This window comes from Rosa chinensis, chromosome 5, assembly GCF_002994745.2.
Source record: "Rosa chinensis cultivar Old Blush chromosome 5, RchiOBHm-V2, whole genome shotgun sequence".
In the NCBI taxonomy this organism is placed as follows: domain Eukaryota; kingdom Viridiplantae; phylum Streptophyta; class Magnoliopsida; order Rosales; family Rosaceae; genus Rosa; species Rosa chinensis.
The window spans coordinates 920,604-932,739 of record NC_037092.1 but is presented as its reverse complement, the minus strand read 5'-3'; the positions used below and the strand labels follow the sequence as shown (position 1 = coordinate 932,739).

Genomic DNA, 12,136 nt, shown 5'->3' with positions numbered 1-12,136 from the left:
TCAAAGCCTATATGTGCCAAAATCCCATAAGTCGTCTCTCATGACACAGTTGGATTCAATAACTCAAATAGTGGTTGCATACAACCCACTAGAGCGACACATAAGTTTCTCTAATACTCGTTTATATCCGTAGTCATTAGAGGTGATGCAAAGGAACTCTGTCCATTCTCATAATGTATTTCCGCATGAAAACCATTGGCTCTTATATAATAAAGTTCGAATTAAGGTATGTCCAAGACATTAAGTAAAAGAATTGACACTTTATTAATAGCCAATGATTACATCAAGGTTTCCAAAGTCTAATCCAAAATAAAATCAAAGTAAGACACATTGTAGTCACTCTATCCGTTTGGTAACTCCAATCAAATATGACCAGGAAAGTAGAGAGAGATGTTGGTGGAGCGAGGCTCTCTTAAGTACCAATAATCTCAATGACTTTCCTAGACATCACATTTTATTCGGTCTGCCACATAAGAAAGAGTTAATACAATTGTCATTTATTGACTAAGGCAAATTGCCATTACAAAAGCTCTTGGAAAAATAAAAAGGACTAATCTAATCAAAGTCTGTTGCATCCATGTGCACTTCATCTTCAGCTTTGAAGTCCTCTATGGTGAGATTGACATCTCCACCATCTTCTTCTTCTTCTGCAAGGTACACTTCTTGCTCTCTCAGGTCCCTATATGCCCTGTATCTTTCAGCTAGTTCCTCACTTGCCTTGCATTGCTTGAACCAATGCTCAATTGATCCACATCGATGACACTCATCATTGCGGTTGCCTCCCTTGAATTGAGGTGCACGTTGTGCACGTTGCGGGCGTTCCCTAGGAGGGTTGGTGCCACCACCACGACCCATTGAGCCACCATTATGGCTAGGGATACCACGACCCCCTCTCCCACGTGTAGCATTACCACCACGTGTATCCATACCAAACTTGCGGTTTCCTTCCTGGTTAGGGCGGTTATATGGGCCCAAACGTCCCACATGTCCCCCATTCTTAGGGTACCGCTCCTTGCGCCCTCCTTTGGGTGCATTATAATTCGCCTCATAAACGCTCTTAGTTCCAATGGGCCTTGAATTATAATTCCTCACGAGGATGTTATCATGTTTCTCAGCTACAGATATGATATTAATAAGCTGATGAAACCTCGTGATCCGTCCAGCATTGACCTCAGTACGGTATTGCTTTGATACCACAATGGCTGAAACGGGGAAGGTGGAGAGAGTTTTCTCAATTAGCTCTTGCTCTGTGACAGGTTGTCCACAGAATCTCAACATGGATTGTAAGCGAAGAGCCTCTGAATTATATTCAGCAACAGACTTGAAGTCAGCAAAGTGCAGATTGTTCCATTGAACCTTCAAGTCAGGGAGGAGGGAATCTTGGACATTGCCAAAGCGCTCTTCTAGCGCTACCCATAGCTCTCTTGCATCCTTGATCGACATATACTCCAATCTGAGTGCCTTATCTATATGGCGTCGTATCAAGATAACTGCTTGAGCATGCTTTGTAGGTGTTCGTATGAACACAAGATCCGGGTCAGGTGCCTGGATTATGGGTAATATTCCCTTTGAAGTGAGATGGTTCTCAACATCGGTTACCCAACTATGGTAATCCGAGCCTGTTGAGTCAAGCATGGGAAAGTCGAGTCTAGGTTCATTCGACATCCTAAAAATAAGAAGAGAAGATATATTAGTTTCGGAGCTAAACTTCCACGAAAACTAAAATAATAAGATTTCCGAGCTATGCTACCAAGAAATCAATTTCCAAGAATCTCTTTTGGATTAGACCAACAATGATGTTTAATATGGTCACAATTTGATGCTTACGGACTCTCTTAGTCCAAGCATTGTGAACGCTCTTAGTTCACACGAACACTCTTAGTTCGTTTAATTATGAACACTCTTAGTTCAGACGAACACTCTTAGTTCGTTAAGCGTGAATCCCCACAATTCCGCTTTGTTAAGTACTCAAAATCATTTGGCAACATATATTCCAATATTATGCAGAAAATAAAAGGAATTTAAATACAAGAAAGCAGGAACTTTAATTGTAAAAACTTACTTGATAATTTAAAACTTTGCTTCACAATTCTTTATACACGCGCGTGTTGATGCAGGCGTGTAGCTAAAATAGGATTGCTGGAATCTGGTCGGAAATTGGCAGTTGATGGCTGCCCTTCTCCCTGCCCTTTTTTTCTTCTTTCTTTTTTTCTTCTTCCTTTTTTTCTTCTTCTTTTTTTTTTCTTTCCGGGCCCAGCCCTTCTCCCCTCTTTTTTTTTTTTTGGGTTGGCGGCAGAGAAGAAAAATGTTTTCTTCTGGTTTTTTTTTTCTTTTTTCTGAAGCTAGGGTTAGAACTCGTGCTGATAACGTGTTGTAGGAGAATAGAATTGTGTTTATTATTGATAATAGGAGCCCTTTATATAGGGAGTTTACAGAGTACACAAAAGGTAACAGAATCGGAATACAATTAGTATACCTAGGGTACTTTCCTATTACAACTCTAAACCCTAGTTTGAAGAGGCACACATTATGTCGATATCCTTCAACATAACTTATGCCAACAAATAGTGCCTCGGCCAAATCTTCACATAAAAAATCAAAATATAAGTGGACACACACAAATCTAATGACTTCTTCATTAGTTCATTACCAAAATCACCACGAAACATGAAAATATAATCACTTCAAGTAATTACCCATTTGAAGGCATTGTTTTATATGTTTGCAAATGAAGAATGCAAGATCAAGATCTTGCCCAAAAGAATCAAGAATTATGAATTTTACCATCTGTTTTTTATATTTATAAGCAGTCAACAAGAAAACGTCACTCTGTTTTTATCCATGGTATATTCCGTAACCACTGTAATAATAATTTGGGTAGGAACTAGGAACGAGGCAATACATCTGTTAATATGAGCAAAGCGGTCTCATCCTGCTTTAGCTAAAGACAACAATTACGCGTTTGATTCCGGAGAAACCCAAGCAAAACCCAAAATGGAGAAGACGACGATCGGAAAGAGATTCGTCGGCAAAGTAGCTCTCGTCACCGCTTCTACTCAGGGCATCGGCTTCGCCATCGCCGAGCGACTCGGCCTCGAAGGCGCCTCCGTCGTCATCTCCTCCCGCAAGCAGGTTTGGTTTGAATTCCACCTTTTCAGAAATTCATACGCAATTGTAATCTGTGTTTCGCTCCATCAAGTTTTCTTCATTCAGTTTGACTGTTCTATGGAATTGGATTTACTTTCGTCCTTAACTAGAAAAGCTATTGAAATCTTGCTTATCGTTATTGTAATAATTTGTGTGGTTATTAGCGGAACTGGTTGGAACAGGCACAGTTTCAGTTGAGCTAAATGCTACGAAGGTTGAATCATGATTTTGCTTGTTATCATATCATATCTATTGGAAATTGAGTTTCAAGCTTTGTGTTGGTTTCGTGTGGGTATGTTAGTTTGAATTTTTGGGTCTGTGTTTGATCAAATTGATGCAGAAAAACGTGGATGAAGCGGTTGATCAACTTAAGGCGCAAGGAATTGAAGCTTTGGGAGTCGTCTGTCACGTGTCTAATTTGCAGCAAAGGAAGAATCTGATAGACAAGACTGTGCAGGTAACAAAAATGTTGATCTTGCACTCAGTGTTAGGCTACGGCACTATTCTTGGTACTGTGATTAAAATGTATGATGGGATGGTCTTTTTTTTTCTTCTTTTCCTTATATTGAGTTGCTGTGACAGTTTCAAATGATTCTTCATGTTATGCTGTTAAATGATGGAAGACTACTGGTTTATTTGCAGAAATATGGAAAGATAGATGTCGTAGTATCAAATGCTGCTGCCAATCCATCAGTTGAGAGGATATTGCTAACCCAAGAGTCTGTTCTTGACAAGCTATGGGAAATAAATGTCAAAGCTTCTATACTTCTTCTAAAGGTAATTTGCTATAGGAAGATATATTGACCAGCTGCGTGTTCATTTTTATCCTGTCCACATTTTCCATGTGCATAAATCTTTTGCGAAATAGGCAAGGTTTGATGCTACTTGGTAATTTAATAGGAAGCAGCTCCTCACTTGAAGAAAGGTTCTTCTGTTATTCTCATATCCTCAATTGCTGGCTTCCAACCACCAGCTTCCATGGCAATGTATGGAGTCACTAAAACAGCCCTCTTTGGGTTAACTAAGGTATATTTTCATGGTTTGTGTTTTACCTCATTTAATTATGCAACAATTCCACAAGCACACATGTTTGTCTGCTTATTCTTTGATGATCTTACTCTAGGCCCTTGCGGATGAAATGGCCCCAGATACTCGTGTAAATTGTATTGCTCCTGGTTTTGTGCCTACAAACTTTGCTTCATACATCACAAGAACTGCTGCTGTGGTAAGAATATGTATGGAATAGGCCACATTGGGGTATTGTTCCAAAGAATCTTGGGCATTTTCCTACCTGACCAACTCAATTTGGGTAATGTTTTGCAGAGGAAGGAGCTCGAGGACAAGACGCTACTTAAAAGGCTTGGTACAACTGGAGACATGGCTGCTACCGCTGCCTTTTTGGCATCTGATGATGCTTCTTACATTACAGGAGAAACTCTGGTGGTGGCTGGAGGGATGCCGTCAAGGCTCTAGTAGAGTAGACTAGTTCCCCTCTTTATCAATGCTTTCGAAGTTGCATGAACACGCTCTATCAGTGTTGAACCTTGGCGGAAACATCAATAATATTCATCATTAGCAAATTCAATAAGTAAAATGTAGCAATTTTCATTTATGTCTCCTCTTTAGAGTATTTTCCTCTGGCAGAACGGTTCTTAACATGTTGCGCCGTCGGCCCATTTTAGTTTAACTCTTTTGAAAAGAAAGGGACGGAACTGAAGATTTGAAGGGTTCCCCACTCAATAATTGAAATCATGTTGGTTCAATATAAGTCTGGTAAGAGCTTATTTTGGCCACTGAAAATATATATACTTCTGGATTTTGTTGGCAGATACAAATTATACAAGATTAGACAGGAAGCAGTAGGATACATGCCATGCTTATTGCTTACAAGAATATTAACATTAATCACATGGCTACAAACAATACAGATTACCCAATAAGATTCCAGATACTTAAAATGAAAAAGAAAACCACAGAAACTTCACTCTACTTTTTGTGCTAAATTTGAGCATCAGAAGAAACAAACTGTTTCCGAACCCCTTTGGGCACGCTAAGAGTATGACTTATGTACATTACATCATCTAGGACGTGGGAACTTCTTTTGAGGGTAGTAGTAGATATAGATCACTTCGCCATTAAGCATAGCATTACCAGCTTCACAATTTACAGCATACTGATCCCCGAGTGTCGTGAGTGTGCTAACCTTGATTAGTACGTGATCTTCAGTCTTTCTGCCCTGCAACTTTAGGCGAAAATTACATATGTACCTCAGCGCTTGTGGTGGTAAGTGCTTTTCCCACAGTACAACCTTCAAATTTTACTTGCAAAATCCACTTCCAAACAAAACTATGATGGAACTGTATCTACACAGGAACCACATCAGCATCCTGAGTATCATCACATGTCAGAACGAGACCTTCAACATACGTTGGGAGAAGGCAGCGTAACCATTGAAAGCCTGTCGAGACAGGCTGCACTGGAGGAACAATCATGACAACATTGTCATGGCGTCGGACAACCCCCATCACACTTACAGTACTTCCTTCTTTAATATACCTGATAAAGATTACAGAAGAAACATATCTCAAAAGCCTATAATAAATTGGAAAAATACTACATCACAAAGCAAGCAAGTTCCAGTTCACTTTACAAGTTAGAACATTATTAGGAGTCTCTAACCATGCAAAAGATTGACAGGGTGGAAAGTGGAAACAGAAAAGTGGTATACCCTTCTTTAAGGCGCATTATACGGTCATCACTAGAGAGGTTGCGCTCAGCGAGCCAGCGTAAAAAACTAGGAGATAGGTCTCTGTTTTCTTTAGTCACATCCACGATAGTGGCTGGTTTAACAAATGGCGCAACCTTGGCCCCATATCCCGCTTTCACTAATGCTCTTAGCCCAGATTGGAAGTCCGATATGTAGAAATCAGCCACATATTTCTGTTCAAAAGGACAACATAAATTACTTTCTCATATCAGAGAATAGATGATGCTTTCTCTGAACAAATGAACCTGATTAAAGGTAAATAGAAGACATTAGAAATGTACGTGGAAAATGTATTATCCCCTTGATAATAGTTTATGCAAGAATTTCAAATGATTTGCACACTGACTAAGGTAGCAAAATGACGGATGAATATGTAGGTGCAAGCTATACCTGGCCATATTCATGTGTTTTATAAGGTCATAACCTGATTTAATCTGGTTCAAAATACCGCGTGCCTAAAGCTCAACTTAATATACTAAATAGACATGTCTATGCATGCATATAGTTATTGTGTCTACTTCTCAAGGCGCACAATAAGCATTCCTCAGGCTTTCAAACATAAAGACATCTGATTTATTTTTCTAAGAAAAAGACATGTTTGATTGAGTACAGTACTTTTTCAAATCTTTATCATAAGTCATCATTAAGCAAACTTTGAAACTCAATATAAGCGGAGCATATAAGCACAAAGAGTCTGACAACTAACCTCTGAATGATTAGATTTTTTATTTGTGGACTTGCTACCGCATCCTTGAGTTTCACATAATTCTGTGGAAACATACACGCACCTAGGTACCCTTTGGTAGGATGATTCCAAAGGAATGCTGCCACAGGTAACAACCTACATAAAGAGATATCCACAACTCATTAGTAGAGATGAAAACAACCACAGAAGAGGACTAAATGCTTAACATAAAGGAAACAAAATAACCATACTCTAATTATTATAAATTGCTCCAATCAGAAACTAATGTACAACTATGCTCCAAATGAAATTCAAGGTCCAGCTAATCGCATTTATCATAATAAATTTATAACCAAAGCTGCTCAAAGTCTCAAACCCAGATTCCCTTACACAAGTGACAACAATAATCAAACCCCTCTATATTAATATACCTAAGAATATCGTCAAAATTAAAAATTGACCACTGAGCTCCCAAACAAAATTTTTCTGCAAAAATATATATATATATGCATCATCAGCAAGCTCAAAATCTTGCAAAATAAAATAACAACAGCAACTGAGAGTGATGGGAGTGAAATTACCCCTGTAACCTTGACGAACTGTCCGTCTATGGCTCCTCTGAGCTCAGCATCAGGGTAACTCCTCACGAAACCTAGCAACCCTCGCTTCCCCCAGACGTAATTCCAGACAATCACCACCCCCACGGGCACCAAAACCAGCGCCACCGCCACCAATATCACCCACTTCTTCACCGCCACCATCAGAAACCCTCCCACCAGCAAACCCATCGCCACCACCACCATGAACACCCACACCACCGCCTTCGAAACCCGAAAATTCACCTTCACGTCATCGCTCAGCGCCGTCACCGCCGACCCGTACACCACCTTCTTGTTGTTCATGGACGCCGTCTGCTCCAGCTGCCCCCCCAGCTGTCCCGACGACCTCCTGGGCCCGCTGGGGAGCGGGCCCGAGCCCAATTGGCCGGAGGTGATGAGCCCAGTAGGCTGAAGCTGCGGCGTCATGGGCCCGGACAATTTCTTGGATATCTGACCCGAATTGGGTCCTGATCGGACCGATCCGCTGTTGTGCTGCGAGGAAGAGGAATGACGGGAGGGCTTCAACGGAGGTGGGTGATCCCCGATTTGGATGTCGAACATTTTCCCGAGCTCCCCGGATTTCTTGACGTCACCGCCGGTGTAAGGGACGGCGCGTGAGCCCATTGTCGGCTGCCGCTCCTTGAACTGCTCGGGCGGACCCGACACCACCAGCCCGTTGCTGAGCTGGTGAGATGGGATTCGAGAACCCATTACAGGTCGCAGTAGTATAGTGCAGTGTTATCAGAGAAGAAGAAGAAGAAGAGAGAAAGGTGGGGAGTGAGAGAGTGGGAGAGAGTTTGTGTGAAGTGAATGGTGATGGTGGAGAGTTGTGAAGGAGGGAGAGAGAGAGAGAGAGAGGGAGAGTGTGGGGAGAGGAAGGTGCTGAACTCAAATGACGGAAATGGGGCTGAGGCTTTGTGATAATGACGTGGGTACCCCCACTGTCTTCAAATAACGGTACAGCCCATAGTAATCACCTGATTAAGTTTGATAGCTTTAATGTGTCATTATGTCCACGTCCACTCTCACTAAACTTACTAGTCTTTAATTTTACCTTTTTACCCGCTAGCTCTATGTTTCATTAACCGTCCATAAACCCACCACCACCACACCGCCCGCGGTCTGCAAAAAACAAAGAAAATTGTGAGCGTCCAATTATTTCATGTGTATTTCACATGAAAAGATCTACATTGGGTGTTAATGAACATGAAAAAAAATATCTTGATGTAGATCCGGTTGCTTTCTTATAGTCTCCATTTCTAGATGGTGGATTAGACTAATCAGACTTTGACTTCTCTTGTCAGACGAATCAGAAAGTCCAGTCCAACAGTTATTTATAGCTTGATGTAATATTTTACTGTGAGTTGGGAAACAATTGTTTTCAAAATTTCTCCACCTCATTTTTTTTTATGGAGTAAAATTTTTCCTCTTGCGACAAGAGTCAAAATCCAGAAACAAACAATCCAATGGGGCAATTAATCTGCAAATGATCTGGGTATGATCTGTCACAGTCAATGTTCATGGAGTTAGAGCTAGACCCACTAAATTCAATTGGCCAGAGAGAGAGAAGGAAATGAAAATTGTCATGGGGTCTCCCAGCCTAGATATGCTTTGGCAGAAAATCTTAAAGATCGATCCAATTTCCTAATATGAAATCCAGTGCCTAATTCTAATTATGGAACAAGATCAAAATTCAAAACCCTCTCTAATGCAGTCGGTGGCACGGACTGTTAATACTTCCAAAACTATATAACCCGTAAACCGGGACGCCGACTGATGGGCCCCCCACTGTCCGTACCGGAAAGGGACCTGGCCGTCGTTGGATCAGATTGTGATGGACGGTGATGAAGGCCACCAACCAATTGATGCTCTTTTCCTTGCGCAACACAAAGGTGGTTAACGGTGGTTTTCCTCCCAGAAGGCGCGTCGCTGTCACAACTTGTGGTTCTTGAGTCTGACTTTTAGGAGCAAAGATGTTGAAAGGGCAATGTCGGAAATTGCAGTGATGCGCCTCCATCTCCAAAAGTCGTAAACGGAGACGGAGATGGAGATGGAGAAGAAAACGAACAGATGTCTTATACTGTGAGCTTCGCAAAAACTTTCTTGTAATCATTAAGTCCGAATAATTTTTAAATACAATCGTTCACTTCAGATTATGAGACAATTTTTGGTGTCAAGAGTGTCATTCGAACGACACGTACTTATAAATTAAATTATGAAAATTAATAAATCGGACAACATCATATGTCACAATTCTTCGCCCAAAAAATATTATATAGTCGTAAAACTAACATTACATAAATGAAACAGTTATAGTTTAGGTGATTGAAAATTGTGAATTGAATGGTGGTAAACTTGGTAGCTAATTTTATTTCTCCAAAACTAAATTTAGCAAATTTTGAAGGTTAGTTCCGTCACGATATAGCAGTGGGCCAGGCCCAGACGTAGCAATGTAGCATTGGACAGTTTGCTATGGTGGTAAAGCTTGTCCACTTTTTCTTTTGCAAGGGATTTCTTTGTTTGCATCTTTATTTGGAAATTACGTTTTTTTGGCTGCATTTTTTGAAATTACGTTAGCTTCTGTAGTAGCTTTGCATCTTCCCTTTTAGTTCTTTATTCTTCTTTGAAGATTGAAATTGAGAGCTTGCTTTTTAGGCTTTTAGCTCTATGTAGGTTCAAACTTATCTGTATCATCAAATTGACGATGTTTTGCATAATATTCTTTTATGTTAAGGCCGATGAAACAATATAAAAGGAATCGGCTTAAACTTCTTTAAAAAAAAAGGTTCTTGAACTAACTTTTACATAACTTCATATATAAACCAAAATGCATAACAAGATTTTTATCATTTTTTCTTTCTTTTAATAGTCGAACCAAATTTGACTGGTTCTATTATCAATCTAAGTTTTTAGTTTAGAGATCAAGCTTGGACTTCACTTTTTTATATAATTCTGTTAGATAAACAATACCAGATAAATAAAATCTAATTGGCATATCTTTTCTTGACCAATTTGAAGTTAATGCTCTAACTAATAATCATGGATCATGACGATCAACTTCTTGTACCATCTTTATGATTAGTTGTTCAATAAAACTATATATAGTAGATTAGTAGGTGATATATACACTAATTTATACTAGAAACCTTAGGCGTGAGGTCATGCATGCATTAGGTATCAATATGAATTATTAAATGAAAGTTATGAAGCGGGTTTGGTTAATAAACTATCACAAACTAGGATCTTTTTTTAGGTTTAATTATCTCACGTACTGTTAAGCATGATTAAATATAGCAAATTGGGCACTTTCTTAGCTAATTATGGGAAATGGGATTGTCGGTGCAACAAGAGAGAGTACCATAATGAGGTTGTTTTAGCAAGTAAAACGTCATCTTCTTCAAAATTAAGATCCTGTTCAAATAATATGGAGCATATGATATGATTGGGGATGGACATTATTATATCAAATCAGTCACTCTTATTAAGTTGATTTTCTTCTTTTCCTCAATATCGGGTCCTAGGATGGACCTCAATTTGGAAAGAGCCAAATTTCATGTTTGTTTATGACAAAAATAGTTGGTTTTGGGTCAAATTAGGCAGGTCCTAATCTAATTTCATGACTCATATTTAAAGCCCATTTGATGATTTGGGCTTAGCCCAAAGTTTCAAAGGATTTGGTTCAACTTGAGGTTATCTGATTTCATTGCCCTATATATCATCTTCTACGTCTTTTAACTAGTTTGTTTAACTTGAATATTCAGGTTGCACTGTTGCAGCATACTAGCTCTAGTACAACTTCCATTATTTCGCGACGAGTTTTCATTTCTTACTATTATCACTTTATTCATCGATGATATTTACTTTACTTCGAATATGACATATGAAGAAGACCATATTTAGAAGGGTTGTCAAATTATTTTCTTGTAGAAGATCCTATTAATGCAGTAATGTCTATGAGGGCATTGCATGAATTATCAACTACATTCACGAGGACACATCAATCCTCTTGAAACTTTTCTCAAGGTGTAGTGAACGGTTTCGAAATTGACAACACAGAGATGCAAAGTAGGAGACCATTTTATTGGAAAGCTCTTTTTAGCTACATACTTTACTTGGGTATCTATATCTAATCATGTCTTAGAAAACCCAAGTGATTACGAAGTATACTAGTATACGGAGGGACGTGAACCAATGGAAGCCAATTTGGACCATTGAGGGGTGTGGTCAATGCAATTTTGTAGATCTCAACATCCTCTGATTATAATTACTTCAATAAAATGCGTAATTTTAAATTATGAAAAAAATTTTGATACACCGACGGTGCAAGTGAATAAGCAATTCCAGTAAATCTAAGTAGTTGATATTTATAGACATTTTTTAATAATAAAATAATGTACTTGATGTTATATAGTTGTTCATTTCTGTTAGAGCAACTCCAACAGATTCCCTATATTTTGATTTTTCTCTACTTTAGGAAAAAATAAATCTCTTTTGCTCCAACAGATTCCCTATAACTATCTCTATTTTAGGGAAATTGAGGAAAGAGAAAACCAAATTTCCTATATTTACAGTAAAATCTAAAATTTTAGGGAAGAATATTGGGGCTGCCCTCGGCCTGATCATTCAATTCGCTCCAACAGACATGCGAGATTTTAGAGATTGTTGTAAAATAGAGAATCTGTTGGAGTTGGAGAAGAAAAATAGGCTAAAGTTTTGACTTTTGCTTCCCTATAATATAGAAATTAAACAAAATCGCAACTGAAACTATAATTAGGCAATAGAACCCGAGAGAGAGAGAGAGAGAGAGAGAGAGAGAGAGAGAGAGAGAGTAAACCCGGAGTCTGTTCGTTCTCTCCCGGCCGAACGCCACCGGCCATCCCGTCTTTGCATTCCGGCCCGGGAGGGGATGTCGTTGCTGGTTAGTGGCAGGTCCTCACG

General features: G+C 39.3%; 2 protein-coding genes across 2 annotated transcripts; one reads left to right on the top strand and one right to left on the bottom strand.

Moving 5' to 3' along the window:
- Window positions 1-2,891: 2,891 nt before the first annotated feature.
- Window positions 2,892-4,759, top strand: LOC112165209 (tropinone reductase-like 3). Its single transcript, XM_024301659.2, has 6 exons — window positions 2,892-3,132; window positions 3,488-3,604; window positions 3,790-3,924; window positions 4,048-4,173; window positions 4,271-4,372; window positions 4,471-4,759. Exons 1-6 carry the CDS (start codon window positions 2,995-2,997, stop codon window positions 4,618-4,620), a joined length of 768 nt encoding a protein of 255 aa, XP_024157427.1. The 5' UTR covers window positions 2,892-2,994; the 3' UTR covers window positions 4,621-4,759.
- Window positions 4,760-5,007: 248 nt separating this feature from the next.
- On the bottom strand, window positions 5,008-8,082 carry LOC112165208 (uncharacterized membrane protein At1g16860). The gene is made up of 4 exons (XM_024301658.2): window positions 7,181-8,082; window positions 6,621-6,755; window positions 5,876-6,087; window positions 5,008-5,703 (listed from the first exon to the last, which is right to left on the bottom strand). The coding sequence occupies exons 1-4, from the start codon at window positions 7,907-7,909 to the stop codon at window positions 5,511-5,513; spliced, it is 1,269 nt and encodes a 422-aa protein (XP_024157426.1). The 5' UTR covers window positions 7,910-8,082; the 3' UTR covers window positions 5,008-5,510.
- Window positions 8,083-12,136: the final 4,054 nt, after the last annotated feature.